Source organism: Mustela nigripes, chromosome 9 (assembly GCF_022355385.1).
Source record: "Mustela nigripes isolate SB6536 chromosome 9, MUSNIG.SB6536, whole genome shotgun sequence".
In the NCBI taxonomy this organism is placed as follows: Eukaryota; Metazoa; Chordata; class Mammalia; order Carnivora; family Mustelidae; genus Mustela; species Mustela nigripes.
Window position 1 is genome coordinate 26,279,986 of NC_081565.1, and position 18,631 is coordinate 26,298,616.

At 37.4% G+C, this 18,631-nt stretch overlaps 1 protein-coding gene across 3 annotated transcripts in view; it reads right to left on the bottom strand.

Annotated features, from left to right (window-relative positions):
* The window catches only part of FKTN (fukutin), an 81,996-nt gene that overhangs the window by 26,345 nt on the left and 37,020 nt on the right, over positions 1-18,631 (bottom strand). For 2 of the 3 annotated variants that reach the window (XM_059411141.1, XM_059411140.1), the window contains exons 7-9: positions 13,387-13,516; positions 11,347-11,480; positions 9,780-9,907 (exon numbers count right to left, since the gene is read on the bottom strand). In XM_059411141.1, coding sequence (XP_059267124.1) covers positions 9,780-9,907; positions 11,347-11,480; positions 13,387-13,516 — 392 coding nt within the window. Of the gene's footprint in view, positions 1-9,779; positions 9,936-11,346; positions 11,481-13,386; positions 13,517-18,631 lie in introns of those variants that run through there. The other variant, XM_059411142.1, reaches the window with a different exon arrangement.

An 18,631-nucleotide genomic window follows, 5' to 3' on the forward strand; every position in this document is an offset into this window, starting at 1 on the left:
GAGAAGAAGAGAGAGAAATAATTGTTGGATCACGAGGGGAAAATTTGAGAGATAAGTGATACCATAAAGTGAAACAATATTAGAATAAATGGGATCCCAGAAGAAGAAAGACAGAGAGGGACAGAAGATATATTGCAGCAAATTATAGCAGGGAACTTCCTTAATTTGAGGAAGGAAACAAAGATCAAAATCCAGGAGGCACAAAAAACCCCCCTCAAAATCAATAAAAATAGGTCAACATCCTGACATCTAATAGTAAAACTTACAAATCTCAGAGACAAAGAGAAAATCCCGAAAGCAGCTTGGGATAAGAGGTCTGTAACCGACAACGGCAAAAATATTAGACAGGCAGCAGACCTATCCACAGAGACCTGACAGGCCAGAAAGAACTGGCATGATATATTCAGGGTACTAAGCGAGAAAAATATGTAGCCAGGAGTACTATATCCAGCAAGGCTGTCATTGAAAATAGAAGAAGAGAAAAAAGCTTCCAGGGCAAATAGAAACTAAAAGAATTTGTGATCACCATACCAGCCTTACAAGAAATATTGAAAGGGGTGCTATATGTGAAGAGAGAACCTAAAAGTAACATAGACCAGAAGGCAACACAGACAATATACGGTAACAGTCACCCTACAGACAATACGATGGCACTAAATTCATTTCTTGCTATAGTTACCCTGAACATAAATGGGTGAAATATCCTAATCAAAAAACACAGTGTATCAGACTGGTTTTTAAAAAAAAAGACCCATCGATATGCTGTCTCCAAGAAATTCATTTTAGATCCAAAGACACCTCCAGATTTAAAGTGAGGAGGTAGAAAACAACTTACCATGCTAATGGACATCAAAAAAAAGCTAGGGTGGCAATCATTGTATCAGACAAATTAGATTTTAAACCTACGACTAAAATAAGAGATGAGGAAGGACACAATATCATACTTAAAGAGTTGGTCCAACAAGATCTAACAATTTTAAATATTAATGCCCCTAACATGGGAGCAGCCAAGTAATAACAAAATCAAAGAAACACATCAACAATAATACAATAGGGGAATTTAACACCCCCCTCACTGAAGTGGACAGATCATCTAAGCAAAAGTTCAACAAGGAAATAAAGGCTTTCAATGACACACTGGACCAAATGGACATTACAATATATTCAGAACATTCCCTCCCAAAGCAACAGAACTCACATTCTTCTCCAGTGCACATGGAACATTCTCCAGAATAGATCACATACTGGGTCACAAATCAGGTCTCAACCAATACCAAAAGATAGGGATCACTCCCTGCATATTTTCAGACCAACAGTGCTTTGAAACTGGAACTCAATCACAAAAGGAAAGTTGGAAAGAACTCAAATACATGGAGGCTAAAGAGCATTCTACTAAAGAATGAATGGGTCAACCAAGAAATTAAAGAAGAATTTTTAAAAATTCATGGAAACAAAAATGCCAAAACTGAACCAGGAAGAAACAGAAAACCTGAACAGACCCATAACCAGCAAGGAAACTGAAACAGTAATAAAAATCTCCCAGCAAGAGCCCAGGGCCAGAGGGCTTCCCAGGGAAATTCTACAAAACATTTAAAGAAGAATTAATAACTGTTCTTCTGAAACTGTTCCAAACAATAGAAATGGAAGGTAAACTTCCAAACTCATTTTATGAGGCCAGCATTACCTTGATCCCAAAACCAGACAAAGACCCCACCAAAAAGGAGAATTACAGATCCATATCCCTGATGAACATGGATGCAGAAATTCTCACCAAAATACTAGCCAATAGGATCCAACAGTACATTAAAAGGATTATTCAGCACGACCAAGTGGGATTTATTCCTGGGCTGCAAAGTTGATTCAATATCCGCAAATCAATGTGATACAATACATCAATAAAAGAAAGAACAAGACCTGTATGACACTCCCAATAGATGCTGAAAAAACATTTGACAAAGTATAGCATACTTTTTTTTTTTTTAAGATTTTATTTGTTTATTTGACAGACAGAGATCACAAGTAGACAGAGAGGCAGGCAGAGAGAGAGAGGGAAGCAGGCTCCCCGCTGAGCAGAGAGTCCGATGCAGGACTCGATCCCAGGACCCTGAGATCATGACCTGAGCCGAAGGCAGTGGCTTAACCCACTGAGCCACCCAGGCGCCCTATAGCATACTTTCTTGATCAAAACTCTTCACACTGTAGGGATAGAGGCTATATACTTTAATATCAAAGCCATTTATGAAAAACCCACAGTGAATAACCTACTCAATGGGGGAAAACTGAGAGCTTTTCCCCTAAGGTCAGGAACATGGCAGGGATATCCACAATCACCCCTGCTATTCAACACAGTACTGGAAGTCCTAGCCTCAGCAATCAGACAACAAAAAGAAATAAAAGGCATCTGAAATGACAAAGAAGTCAAACTCTCCCTCTTTGCAGATGATATGATACCTTATGTGGAAAACCCAAATGACGCCACTCCAAAACTGCTAGAACTCATACGGGAATTCAGTAAAGTGGCAGGTATAAAATCAAAGCACAGAAACCAGTTGCATTGCTATACACCAACAACAAGACAGAAGAAAGAGAAAGTAAGGAGTCAATCCCATTTACATTCATAACCAGACCCCTAAAATACCTAGGAATAAATCTAACTGAAGAGGCAGAGAATTTGTACTCAGAAAACTATAGAATACTCATGAAAGAAATTGAGGAAGATGCAAAGAAATGGAAAAATGTTCTGTGCTCATGGATTGGAAGAACAAATATTGTTAAAATGTCTATGCTATCTAGAGCAATCTACACATTTATTGCAATCCCTATCAAAATACCACCAACTTTTTTCACAGAAATGAAACAAATAATACTAAAATTTGTGTGGTAACAGAAAAGACCCCAAATAGCCAGAGGAATGTTGAAAAAGAAAACCAAAGTTGGTGGCATCACAATTTCAGACTTCAAGCTCTATTATAATGCTATAATTATCAAGACAGTATGGTACTGGCACAAAAATAGACACATAGATCAATGGAACAGAATAGAGAGCCCAGAAATGGACCCTTGACTCTTGGTCAACTAATTTTCAACAAAGCAGGAATGAATGTCCAATGGAAAAAAGACATTCTTGTCAATAAATGGTGTTGGGAAAATTGGACAGCCAGATGCAGAAGAATGAAACTGGGCCATTTCCTTACACCACACACAAAAATATGCTCAAAATGGCTTACAGACCTAAACATGAGACAGGAATCCATCAAAATCCTAGAGGGGAACACAGGCAGCAACTTCTTCGACCTCAGCCGCAGCACCTTCTTCCTAGAAAGATCATCAAAGACAAGGGAAGCAAGGGCAAAAATGACCATTGGGACTTCATCAAGATCAAAAGCTTTTGCACAGCAAAGGAAGCAGTCAACAAAACCAAAAGACAACCGACAGAATGGGAGAAGATATTCACAAATGATGTATCAGATAAAAGGCTACTATCCAAAATATATATAGAACTTATCAAACTTAACACCCGAAGAACAAATAATCCAATCAAGAAATGGCCAGAAGACATGAACAGAAATTTCTGCAGAGAAGACATCCAAATGGCCAACAGTCATATGAAAAAGTGCTCAACATCACTCACCACCAGAGAAATACAAATCAAAACCACAAGGAGGTACCACCTCACACCAGACAGAATGGCTAAAATTAACCAGTCAGGAAATGACAGAATCCAAAAAAGGGAAAGTCTCTAACTGGCTATAGGCTTATTATGATCAACAGAGGCCAGAAGATATAGGGAGTCAACCTAGAATTCTGTAATAAACCAAGCTTTTATTGGGAAAAAAGAAAGAAAGAAAGAATCCAAATTTGCCTTTTTAACTTCCCAGCTATAAGTACTAAAAAGGCAAGTATATTTTTGAGAGCTAAAACCACAGGAGCCTGGCTGGTATCAATCTATGAAGCTGAGAGAAAGTATGAGTGGGGATTCAACAACAAACTCTCATTTTTAGCTTCTGGTAAAGCAAAATGACTAAAAAACTGGGTAGCTTGACCTTATGGCTCTGATTCTCCAAAGAGAAGGTCGGTTGGATCAACACATTAATCTGACATCACCTTATCATCTTAACAAAACAAATACACTTAAGAACTGACTTTGGTTTCATGAAGGGCCCAGGTCTCACTCAGTTGCAACAGATTTGCCAGGCCTGATTCTATCTGTAACTCAGAAAGGACAGACAAATCAGCAGATGTCCTCAAATAAGGGATGAGAAAAATAAAGGGAAAAAAATCTAGGGAAAAAAAAAAGGACATTCAGAGGAAGGGGATATTATTTCCAGTTAGAGATACTGAGGAGCAATATCAAAAAAAGACAACCCAATGCCTTTGAATGGGCAGAACTGGGACATGTGATGATGTATAACTTGATACTACTTAATGACATACTTAAAATTTTTGTCTCAAATAAAGTTGCAAAAGGCTGGGTATCTAAATTGCAAGGCGGTATCTTGGGTTAGACCCTATAAAAGAGAAAAAAGGATTGAGGAAGCCATACAACTTTTGAGTCCTAAGGAGTCAAAGGAAAAAGTAGAGACTGAGGGAATAAAATCTTGGACTTTACTAATATTAGAACGTTGCCGACTTACCCTTTCTACTTCTTAAACAACACAAACAATAACAATTTCATTTCTAGGAATCTAGTCAAGGAAACTCCCTAATAAAGCTTTTACTTTAAAAGACACCTTAGAGTTTTTAGTTAGAAAAAAAAATAGGAACAGCTTAAAGAGGAAAATAGTTAAGCAAAATTATCATCAGGACTTTCTCCATATTCCTACCAAGTCTACCTAACAAACTTCTTTATTTTTAAGCCACACTTCCTTGCTGTTGCTTCCAGACAGACTTTGATTTGGTATCTCAATTATATACAACACATACTTCAATTACTATACACTACTGATAAAGTACTTTAATCATTTTTTTCTTGGTCCACATTATGAGAACGTTGAGAGCAGAACCCAAGTATGTCCACGTGAGAATCCTTAGCACATACAGTTAGTAAATACATTCTGCAGAAATGAAACATTACATTATATCAGAGCCACACCTGGACAGGAGTCTAGTCCCACAGAGAACAAATCCAAATTTTCTGAAGATCTGTCTAATAAGCAGAAACTACAAATATCAGTTGGGGGAAATCGGAGGAGGAGACAAACCAGGAGAGACTGTGGACTCTGAGAAACAAACTCAGGGTTTTGGAGGGGAGAGGGAGTTTGGTGAGCCTGGTGGTGGATATTAAGGAGGGCACATATTGCATGGAGCACTGGGTTTGGTGCATAAACAATGAATTTTGGAACACACACACACAAAATAAAATTAAATTTAAAAATTAAAAAAAAATTTTTTTAAAGAAGACATAAGGAACCACTACTAACCCAGGGGGTAGCATATTTCCTACCAGAGGATAGAGGTAGCTATATTACCCTGATAATATCACTGAATAGAAGGTCTATTTCCATACAAGGATGAGGTTCAATATAATAGATCATGCTGACACACACATTATCTACACTTTAAGAATTTAGGCTCTGAAGTAATATGGCCCCACGTCTGAGTCTTAGCGCTGCCTTAATTTCCACATCTATAAAATGGAGGTGAGAAGATTAAGATCTCCCTCATAAACTTGTGAAGATTAAATGAGATGATGCATATAAAAGCTTGGCATTGTGCCTGGCACATGCAAATATTCAAACTTAATTTTTATTATTACCTCTCCAACTTCTTGCCTCTACTTGTATCTGCTGATTCAGATGGGAAAGAAAGAAATATCCCCATGAAACCTGGGCAGTATCTGCAGAAACTGTGAAGTTGTAGAATAAAACATCACATCCTGGTGGCACAGGTTGCTTTTTATTACTAGTGACAGGGACTCTAGAGAAGAAAATTAAGTATAAAAAATTCAGAGACCTGGGACACCTGGGTGGCTCAGTCAATTAAGCCACTGCCTTCGGCTCGGGTCATGATCCCAGGCTCCTGGGATCAAGTCCCGCATTGGGCTCCTTGCTCCACAGGGAGCCTGCTTCTCTCTCTGCCTCTGCCTGACACTCTGCCTGCTTGTGTTCTCTCTCTCTCTGACAAATAAATAAATAAAATCTTAAAAAAAAAAAAAATTCAGAGACCCACTGCAGTAACTAATCCAAGTTACCACTGTGTTGAAGGTCCCATGCCTTGTGTCAGAGCAACACAGTAGCAGTAATAGTAATAATACTATTGTAATGATAGTGGCAGCAGTAATGTTTATAGATCACTTTCTATGTGCCAGGTACTATTTTTAAATGCATTTCATGTATTAACTCATTCAACCTATTAAGTCTTTGAAGTAAGCATGTAGGCTGAAGAGTCCAACAGCTCTGGAGTTAAATCTTGGTCCTGCCATTAAGGAGCAAGCTACCTTACTTCTCTGAGTGTTAGTTTCCTCATATCTAACTGGGAGTGAGAACTTCTAACCCACATGGATAATGTAAGGATTGTTTGAGATAACAAACACAAAGTACCCACCATGTGCCAGATAACCAGCTGATACCCTAGTAGCTGTGTCTTTATTATTGTTACATTAACATTATTGATAATGTTAATATTATCATTACATCTGAGGGCCAAAAACTTCATTCTGCAGGCATGGTGAGTGAAGTTTCAAAAGGGGGAACATTTTTCTTCCTTTCTAAGTTCCTCTTTAGTCTGTTTTTTTTTTTTTTTAATGGTAAGTGTTCTATGATATTATTAAGCTTTTCTCAGAATTAACTATACATGAATACAAGTAAAATATTACACAGATAAGAAGACCTTTAGACTAGCTTTAAAAGTTGGGTTTTTTCTTCCCCCCTCTAGGAACAGTAGTGGTGAAAATACTATAGTTCCTTCAAGTAAACAGTGCTGAAAAGAATGAAAATGGCATATGGCTGGGGGAATCTTCCAAAGAAACTACTCTACACAGCCATCCCCTGTTCTTTTCTCTGCCTTTTAAGGTCACAGTAACAGGATAGAAAATCTGGGACTCACACCATCTGTCCAGACAGTTCCATCACTGCTCATTTCTCTTGTTAAATAATCAGAACACTTCACACTTCCCAAACACTGCTACCATAAAGAGCAGTTAAAGCAGAATGAAAGAAGCTCTTTCTATGCAGAAATGTAGTGGTTAGAAATGAACCATTCTTTTGAAGTTTGTGCATTTCAGATCATGTCAGTGAAGAAAGAAATCCAAGAATTAGAAGGAAAATTTAAGAATAACAGAATTATAATAATGGCTCTAGAAAGTATCTCTCTTAGAAAATAGGTGACATCCTCATACGAGTTCTTTAAGAATAGATTTGGCAGTTTAATACTGAGTTAATTACATAGGTATCTAATCTGTAAGTTTCTCATAAGACTAAGAAGAGAAATTATTTTCTTTATCCCTGTCCTACTAATACAGTAGTAGTAATAGAAGCTAGTAATTACTTGGCACTCAGGAGATCTTTAATTCTCTTCAAAATGCTTTTTGTGTATTAACTCACTTAATCCTTAAAGCCATTCCATGTAGCAATTTCTTTTATTATTCCCATTTTACACTTGAGGAGACTAAGGCACAGAGAGGTTAAATAACTTGCCCAAGGTAATACAGATGGTAAGTATAAAGCCGGGATTCAAAAGCAAGCAAATAGGCTCCATCCCTTTCCTTTCTGTGCTACATTACAGTTTTTAAAGAAGCCTCTAAATTATATGTTAAATTCAGCTTTTGTGTGTGTGGGTGTGTTTTTAAAGGTTTAAAGGTTTACTTATTTATTTTAGAGAAAGAGAGAGGGAGCTCAAGAGGAAGGGGCAGAGAAAGAGGGACAGAAAATCCCAAGTAGATTCCATGCTGAGCGCTGAACCTGATGCAGGGCTCCATCTCATGACCCTGAGGTCATGACCTGAACTGAAACCGAGAGTTGGACATTCAACTATTTGAGCCACCCAGGCACCCCCAAATTCACCTTCTTTATTATATCTGAATAAAACAACTACAGCTGAATGTCATAAACACTTACCCCCATTCACCTAGCCACAGTGAGAATGTCAATTAATACATTCTTTAACTTATTAATTTCTGTCTTATATTCAGAGCTTACCCAGCATGAATTTGTTATTGTCATAAAGCAAAATAATTTTTCATATTAAATAAAAGTTTCAAGCATATGCTCTGGGTTCAATGTCAATTTGGGGATATATTTATGACTTTGAGAAAAAGGTTTGGATTATTCTCGAACCTCCAGAATTTAACAGTATATGAAGACTCCTTGCCTTCAAATAAAGATTCAGCAATACCAAAAGGGTGTCGATGTAGCCAGGAGAAACCAGTTTGAATCGAGCATTTCTCTTCCATGTCACAGAACACTCCCCACTCAGCTCAATGGCTCAAATTTATTCAATGATAGAAGCTCCAATCTCAGCTAGTTAGTGAGGCAAATTGAAGCTCCTGCTCATGTAACTATCATAATAATGAGAATAATGATGATAATCACTTTAGTTAATCATAATAATAACAATGATAACCATCATTTACTAATTAACTTAGTAAGTGCTGAGCATTATGCCAGGTGCCTCATATCATCAGGTATACTGGGGGTCAGTGGGGAGCAGTGGTTAAAGGACAGGCAGCTGTCTGAGTCCTTCCGTTATTTGCTATGTGGTCTTGAACAAACTACTTACTTTCCAGCCCCTCACAGAATACCTGCCTCCTAAGATTGTTTTGACGATCAGACGTGTTAACACTTGCAAAATGTTCTTAATAGTCAAACGCACAGTAGTGCTACCCAAACTTAACAGACTGGGAGCTTAATGTTCAGAGAAAAGCTAAAGGCCACAAATAGGTTAGGGTCCAGCGAAGGCCCCCAGCTCTGCCTGACTCCAAAGCTCATGCTCTTTGGGTTCTCATTCCCATTCATTCACCTCTCCTCTGTCTCTCAGAATTAAGAATAGGTCAACTGCTTCATAAAGGAGAGCGTTGTTACTCTAATGTCATTTTTGTCTTTTCTCATCAGAGTTTTACTGTAGCAGCATTAAAAAAAAATGTTAAAAACGTCAATCTAACATACTGTACTCCATCAATTCCAAGACATTTCCCCCACCCAAATTTTTCCATCTGTGAATCATGTGTCTTAGAATTATAATTGGCAGTAATTTTCCTTTCTGAGTAGCACATAAAATAATGGTGCATCTTACAATCCGTATCATCTTACGTTTGACAAAATATGGTAGCTGTTAAGCTCAACGAGTATGCTTTAAGGATCAGCCCTCAGTTACTGTTGAAGGCACATTCCAGACCTTGCCGAGCATTCCTGGCCTCAGAGTTCAGTTCCAGTTCATTTCACTTAAACTTCACTTGACTATCTCCTTCCTATGGACCCTACCCATTTCCATCAAATTAACATGCTTCCATTAACTCTAGTACCCAATCAGTGTTTCGGCTAAGGCTCTGGGCTTGGTTTTTGTGTTCCTTGTTTTGGTTTTCCCTTTCTGATGACTCGAGAGCTTCTAATCTTAATGACTCTTTGGACTGAAGTCCCAGGGGCACTTCCTCCTCTTACACTGTCCTTATAAATAGTCCATACTTTCCAAACATAATTGGGCTTTATGGGTAAACTGAGACAGTATTAGCTAAGAGTGAAGCTGTGACAGTCTTTCATTTGTTTCTCATTTTCAGTTACTTCCTTATTTCTACCTTCCTAAGTTACTTCTCTAGACCCTTTTATAAGTACTTATCTGGTTCATACTTAAATTTTTTTCCTGTTTTGGCCTGGGTGCCTCCATTCCACATATGGTCAGTCTCTTCATAGAAGAAAAAAATGTCGAGTTTTATATCATCTTTTCCTTGGAAAGATAGTTCCAAGCTGTCCTCTACCTAGGATGAAGATGAAAACCTTCACAGACTGAAACAAAGGAAATATATATTCTTTGAAAAAATTTGTTTTATATAGAGAGAATACTGATTCTAAGATAATATGTTTTTTCAAGCTGGAACATCTCTGAAATTGGGATTTATCAGTAGCATGCCAACATTTGATTTCTTTCTTAAATGCATATAAAATAATGTTACTTCTGACAATTAATGAAAACCCAGAGTAAATGACTTACAGTAGCTAAATTACCACTCTGCAGAACATTCTGTTCCTGAGCCTCTTTCTGAATTAAGAAGGAAAGAAACCAAAGAAAAATAACTCCCTTTAATAATCAAGTAGAACTATTAGGAAATAAGTCTCTCATCTCAATCAATAATAAGTACTTAAATAAATGTGACATCATAGAAACCTACCAATATTCCATAAATTACATTATATGAAAAAAATAAAAGTTAAAGATACAAAGAATTCTGAGAGCATTTCCCTAAAGAAAGTTAACCTACAAATAATTATGTTCTCATTCGATGTGGTGCATCTGTCTTGTTATAGTACTAATCACATAATAATTATGTAGTTATTTTTTCCCAATTAGACAGTGAACTCCTCAAAGATAAGTACTGTAACATACTGATCTTTGTGTCCCAGGTGCAGAGTGCAGTGCCAGGGAGAAAGTGAGTATAAACATTTACTGCATGCCTAGAGTTCAACTGCTTTGACTCTGACCTCTGGAGAATATTTTATTAAGTTTTTTTAATAAACTAGACTAATTACAATAAAGAAGTAATTTTTCAGTATTAAACATACTTCTACTTGCTTTCCAGGACAACACCTTCCTGGGAACAACCAAATTAAGAGTAAGACATCATTTGAAAAAAAAAAAAATGAGTAAGATGTTTGCAAGGAATCATGGGCTTAGGGCATAAAAATCAAATTGTCTAAAAAGAGATTTCACTTAAGTCATGATGACCTACTCCTACTTCAACTCTGAGAAAATTGCTATAACCCAGAATATGTGAGATAAATAAGAAATTCAAGTACTATTTGAAATGATTCTGTTTCTAACCCTTAGCCCCAAAGGACCATTTCATGTTGATGATAGGATGCCTAAGTGAATATAAAATTAAGTGACTTATGAGAAACATTATAACTTTAGGTAGGGTAGGTGAGATTCTTAATAATTGTATTAATTTTACATTATATGGTATATTAATTATATTGTAAGAATTCAAGACCCTTTTCCCCTTCTCATGGTCAACAGTAAGCCAGATTTTCTAGTTTCCTTAAGTAGTGCAAAAGTCATAAAATAAGCTTCTGCTGAGCTTACCCTGACCAATACTGAGTGATACACATGTAACATTCTTAACCATCTCTGAGCTGTTTAATATAAACTTTTCTTTTGAGACATGGTACTTATGAAGTAAAGCAGATTTTTATTACTGACCTTCCCAAATTTGTGTTTGAGTGGAAGTCCTACATCCTGAAATGCTGAAATAATATCAGATTTATAATCTTGTATAAAAATTCCTAGGTCAACATCTTTACTATATGGAATAATGTTGCATTGCCGATACCACCCTAAAAATAAAGAAGAAAAAAAAAGAAAATTTTTTAAAAATTTAAGTTTGGAAAAAATTAGTCACGATTGTATAATCTTTGTAAGAGTGGATTTTATTTCTTAAGGTATTTCTTAAGATTAGACTTACAGTGCTTTACCAAAAATATTTTTAAAAGATTAAATCCCAAACTAAAATCTGTGGTTATAAGAAGCCATCTGTTGAAGAACATTCCTTTCTTTTTCTCTTTCTTTCCTTCATTTTTACCATGCTGAAGACTTAGCATCCTCAAAAATGTTATGATGTATTCTAATTTCTAAATAAACTATTAGTTTTAATAATGTTAACTGGGCCAGGACGCCTGGGTGGCTCAGTCATTTGGCCTGGGTAGGTCAGTCGGTTGGTCATTTCAGCTCAGGTCATGATCCCAGGGTCCTGGGATCGAGTCTCACATCAGGCTCCCCACTCTTTGGGGGGCCTGCTTCCTTCTCTCTCTCTGCCTGCCTCTCTGCTACTTGTGATCTCTGTCTGTCAAATAAATAAATAAAATCTTTAAAAAAAAAAACTTAAACCTTAAAGCATATATCACATACATATGTGAAATGTATTTTTTTTCTTGGCTTACTCTGACTATAAGCTCCATGACAGGAAGAACACATGAATTTCCACAAAGCCTAATAAAGAAGATAACCATATATTCCAGTTTACACCTGTCACACCAACATTATTTTTTTTTTTAAAGATTTTATTTATTTATTTGACAGAGAGAGTTCACAGTAGGCAGATAGGCAGGCAGAGAGAGAGAGAGGGAAGCAGGCTCCCTGCTGAGCAGAGATCCCGATGCGGGACTCGATCCCAGGATCCTGAGATCATGACCTGAGCCGAAGGCAGCGGCTTAACCCACTGAGCCACCCAGGCGCCCCACACCAACATTATTAACGGCATTCCTTTTCACTCTCAAAAGACTCTTGAGGGGCGCCTGGGTGGCTCAGTGGGTTAAAGCCTCTGCCTTCGGCTCAGGTCATGATCTCAGGGTCCTGGGATCGAGCCCCGCATCGGGCTCTCTGCTCAGCAGGGAGCCTGCTTCCTCCTCTCTCTCTGCCTGTCTCTCTGCCTCCTTGTGATCTCTCTCTGTCAAATAAATAAATAAAATATTTAAAAAAAAAAAAGACTCTTGAATTGGACAATAAATTATATGGTAACACTATAAAAACAGGAGAATTAATTTTGTATAAATAAAATTATAATCAAAAAAGAATACAGTTAAGACCAACTACAGTTATAAACAAGAGGGAATAAAAACAACAGAACTTAGATTCTAAAGAATTCTAAATTCCAAGAAATTCAATCTAACATATAGTGGAAAGAAATTCATAAATCTTTCTCTGATTCTAGTTGCATAAGGACTCTAGAAATGTCTACTTTTCCCCATCTCAGGATGAGTGGAATGTGGTAAGGCCGTGATGTTCAACCAGTGAGAGCATCAGTGACCTGGAGAAGACTTGTGCGAAGACCTTATGACACCCCTTCAGTCTTCCTCTCATTTGTGTGGTGTGTAAGTGAAGAAATAGAACAGAGGTTTTGTTTTTGTTTTTGTTTTCTAACGGCTGAACAATCTTTGGGACAGAAATAATAAAATGCTAATCCAAGGATTGCCTCAAGATCAAATATAGTCTACACGTTCTGAGATAAGTTTTATACATGACTTACAGTTTTTGGTAAATACAAATGGCCTTCCTAACTCTCTTTTATGTTTCTGAAATTAATTTCTTTAAAGAAATCAATAAATGCCTGCTCCATGCACTACGTTTATTGTGTAAGTATGACACTTCAAATATCACTGATGTTTTGTCATCTCAGGCAGTCATCCCTAAAGCCAAAGAGGATGAAAAGACAAAAAGACAAATGTAAAGCAACAAGAATTTTACCTAGACAAGTTCCACTGCTCAGCCAGAACCGTACTCCCAATTTCTTTAATGTTTTGGCTGCCAGTTGCAATAATTCTTTTGCATTCTTCCGAAAGGTCATAGCTTCCACAGTGTTATCATCAAGGTACTGCTACAGATAGAACAAATAATCAGTTATTATAGCCATTTCTAAATTGCTAGAAATATCTCCATGATATCTAAATTAAATCGGACATCTAATTAAATCTAAATTAACCCCATAGTGTGCATATTTTTCTATTATTCAAAAAAAACCAAGTTTCAGAGTTTCTTGTTAGTTGCCTATCTATGAGACTACAGGAGCAGATTCTAGAAAAGACAAGTTAAAGGGGAAGGAGTATAACCAGAATTCCCAAAAGCTGAGACTTACACGTTTATGAGCTCCCTTCACATCACAATTTATCAGATAGGACAGTGAGAAGAAGACTAATTCTGAGAGCTATAAGCATATCTGAACAAAATGCACTTAGTGCCATTTTCACGATTCACTGATCCAATTGGTCTTTAGAGACTACAGAGTATAAAAGAAAGAGCCTGGGATTTTGATTCAGATTATCCATGTTCGAGTCTAGCCCCGCTTCTTTTTAGCTGTGATGCTGGGCGTATCACCTCAGAAGAACTTAAGCTCCATGAGGAAAGTGACTTCATTTTATCACTTTATCTAGAGTGCCCAGAGCAGCACCTGAACATCTGCTGAATGAGTGAGAGAATGAAGGAACAAACCTCTCTTAGATACGATTTCCTCATCAGTCACTAAAGGACAATAATTACACTTTGTAGGACTGCTGTAGAGAGTTAATGAGACAATGGATGACAGAAAAATGGCTCATAAATTATGAAGTTCTACACAAATATTATTATTATCATTTACCTAGTCATCCTTTTCTAGTTTTCTTCATTTTTAGGGTAGTCTACACTGAGGAAAACACTATAAATCTAGTGATGCTTCTCTATCTATGACTCAAAATCTAAACTTCTTCACATGGCAGACAAGGACATTTGCATTCTGGTCCCTGACTACTAGTCGGGTCTAATCGCCACTGTCCTCACACTTGAGAACACAGCAATAACTTCTACCTCCCCAAATATTCTACAACTTTTCAAGCCTCTATGCCTTTATACATGTTTCCTTTATCTGGAGTGCTCTTGACTAACAAAATCTTTCAGTTCTACCTTTCGAAAAGCATTCCCTAATTTTCCTATGAGGATGTATTCATTCTCCCAATGCTACCCTTTTGTTCAACATTTAAGGGAGCAAAGAATAATATTTGTTCTAGATATAGACAAAGATGAAGGAATCTGTCTAATGAGTTTATAACAGTTACCACTTATATACACTTCCACTATAATTCTTTTTTTTTAAATTCGTATTGTTGGTTTTACTTATGTCTCCTCCACTAGGTTGTAAAGATGGTTCCTTGAGGGCATGTACTAAACCTCCCCAACACCGTATGTACAAATCTGGAATGGTGCCTAATACATAATATGTGAGTATCACATAGTGATAAATGGGTAAATGAATAAATGACTAAACCCCTCCTGCATTCACCCCTGTCTGTAATATCCTATAATAACCTGTCATTCTTTTACAATATAGCAGGAGAAAATACAGTTGCTGGAGAGACTCTAAGGATCTTAAGAAAAAAGTATCCCTAGGAAGAAAGTGGGATCCCAGAAGATAAGTTGCCTTCTCTCTAGATCATAAAAATCCTATAGGATGTCTTCAACATGAAAACATTCTCAAAGGCATAGCTTCTCTTAGAACACATGGTTGGAATGGGAGGCAAATGTTTTTATCCTGGATGTGGTGGAAAACACTGAAGATGCAGGATTTAGTCTATGCTTAGCCAATAATGACTGTGTAGCACACTGAAACCTCTTTTTTTTTTTTTTTTTTTAATTTGTTAAAGGCAAATACTTGCCTTATTTCAAAGAGTAACTGAAAAGGTCAAATTAAGTAACAGACATGAAAACTCTGTGCTTGATAAAAATATTACTCTGATAGTTATGTCCTACTGAGACTGCCCCTGCATAGACATACTCTTACCTCTGATATACCTTTCGTAGCATGATACTCCCAGAAATTCCATTTCTTAGAATTGACTGCATGTATATTAAAGTGTATACACCTATAAACCTTTTGCATCTGTTAGGGATTTTTTAAATTGTAGTATGAATGTTTTTTTCTACTTAAAAATGTCTTATATCAATCTTGGGCTTATCACACCTCTAGAAAAGGACAAAATCCTAATTTAAACATCATGTCCATTTGATCTTTGCTATTCAGGTAACCTTTCCCCAGACTTCCCCCAACATATAGACTGAAAAAAACGTGACAGAAGGTACCCATTTATTTTACAGATGAGGAAATTAGGACTTAGAAATTTTTCCAAAATCTCAGAAAATAATTAGTAGAAGAAGGAGGATAATATAGCTCTGTAGCTATCCCTAGGCCAGGTGTCCAGATAGTTCCATATTTCCCTCTGGTTTTTCACTGGAATTCAAGAGACTGGACTTAAAGTCATTAATTATTTTTTGATGTTTACTGCTAAAACAAAACCAAGTTCAAGAAAATGTATGTTCTCCTACTTCTAAACTTCTTGGTAGACTAAGAAAATAAAAGTAAATGAAGTAAGCCAAGAGAGCATTTCTTCTCCTCCCTTCCTGAACTGTTCAATACTAGAACTATTAGGTAAGGCAGAGCAAGAAAAGGCACATGGGTGGCCTGGTATGGGTATCAGAGCCTGAGCAAGTGGTGAGGAAATCCACATGGAGAGGACACCCCTCCATGTCTAGTGTGGGGAGTCAGAGCCTGAACAGTTTGAGAAGTGTGTCCACAGATGGGGGCACCCCAGAGGGAGATTAGCAACATTCAAGCAGCGTGAGGAGAGCAACCATATGGGAGAGGGGACAGAAGCAATGACAGGGGATTGAACAAATAAGCAAATATATTAATAGGAGTCAAGTTTCTCATTGTTTGAGAAGGGAGTCATAAATAAGGAAACAAACCCTATGCTATTTAACTGAAACATGAAGTAGTTGGACTGGCTATATCATTGTGAATTCATGAATCTTGATAGATAGATGGATATAGAAATAAATACACACACACATACACACTGTCACTGAGAGGGCCTGTGTGCAACAAAAACCACATAGCAATGAGCACACCTGGCATCCAAACCTTGGCTTCTAAAAGGAACCAGGACTTGGAGAAATGGCTGATTCCAGTGTTGTTGCAGGGAAATTACAAGATGGACCTAGAGCATCTTGCTCCAAAGAGCAAAAAAGTACTCAAAAAATAATGAAGACATGTTAAAAAGACACGGAAACCATCATGAAGAAATTCCCACTGGCCAAACAGGGAACAATTTGAGGATCAAAATAAATAATGAAAATAAAGGGGGCGCCTGGCTGGCTCAGTCAAAAGGGCATGTGACTCTTGATCTCCAGTTTGTCAGTTCAATCCCCATGCTGGGTGTAGAGATTACTAAAAAAAAATGAATTAATTAATTTTTTAAAAAAGAAAATAATGAACTATAACCTATTGAATAAAATAGGAAACCCGAGTTCAGACTGATGTAAACAAATACACCGAAAGATTGATAAGGATATGGACAATTACCTTTTTTTTTTTAAGATTTTATTTGTTTCTTTGACAGACAGAAATCACAAGTAGGCAGAGAGGCAGGCAGAGAGAGGAGGAAGCAGGCTCCCTACCGAGCAGATAGCCTGATGTGGGACTCGATCCCAGGACTCCAGGATCATGACCTGAGCTGAAGGCAGAGGCTTTAGCCCACTGAGCCACCCAGGCGCCCCTATGGACAATTACTTTTTAAGAGACAGAGAACACATGCAGTAGTAGGGGGGTGAGGAGGAGTCGAGGGAGAATCTTAGGCAGGCTCCATGCCCAGTGCAGAATCTGATGTGGGACCCTGAGATCATGACCTGAACTGAAATCAAGAGTCCGACACTTCACTACTGGGCTACCCAGGAGCCTGAGGATATTGACAACATTTACCTGGTTTTAAGGTACCTTCGGGGCACTAGATGGCTCAGTAGGTTGAGCTTCTGACTGCTTCTGGCTCCTGTCATGATCTCATGGTTCATGAGATGGAGCTCCATGACAGGCTCCGTGCTCAACAGGGAGCCTGCTTGGGATTCCTTCTCTCTCCCTCTGCCCCTCCCCACCTCTCGTGCACGCGCTCTCTCTCTAACAAATGAACCTTTAAAAAAGATTCCTACCAAATTTTTTATTAGTTACAAAGGAAAAAACAGAAACTTAACAGGGATGAAGCTAGAGATACCACTTTAATCCAGTGCTCAGTGTGAATATCAACAGTAACGGGACAAATCACAACCATGCAGCACCTGACAGGATGTAATGAGAAGAGCACAAAATCACTTCTGCGTCATTCCTACTATAGGTATATTACCTGAGGAAAACCCAGACAAACCGCAAAGAAGGGACAATCTACAAAATATCTGGCTTGTAATCCTCAAAAGCATCCAAGTCATAAAAGTTTAAAAAAGGACTATGAAATCATTACAGACAAGAGGAAACTATGGAGAGAAAAATTAAATACAGGGGGCCCCTGTGGCTCAGTCGGTTAAGTGACTGACTCTTGATTTCCGCTCAGGTCATGATCTCAGGGCCTTGAGATCAAGCACAGGGTCAGGCTCCACACACAGTGCAATGCCTGCTTGGGATTCTTCTTCTTCTCCCTCTCCCTTTACCAACCCCCACTCCACACTCACATTCTCTATCTCTCCCTAAAATAAACAAAATCTTTTTAAAAAGAGAGGGAAAAAGAAAGATTAAATATAACACATGATTCTAAATTCTTTTATCATATTTTACTCTGAATGGATCCTTTTATTACATAGTAAAACTTGAATGGGATTAAATGGTGATAATCTATGTGTTAAGTTCCTGATTTTTTTTTATTAAGACAATGTAGGACAATGTTCTTGTTTTGAGAAAATACTAAATTATTTGAGGTTGTAGGATACATAGTCACCAACTTACTCCCAAATGGTTCAGGAAAAAGATATTTGTATTTTATTTATAACTTTCCTGAAAGTTTGAGAATGTTTCTCAATGAAAAAAAATATATTAGATATAGAAAGAAGGTTGTTTTATGAGCTCTAATAGATTAGTTCATTGCTTATTATACACGAGGCATTATATTTCAGATTGTTTGGCGCCATCATGTGTTCAAAGTTA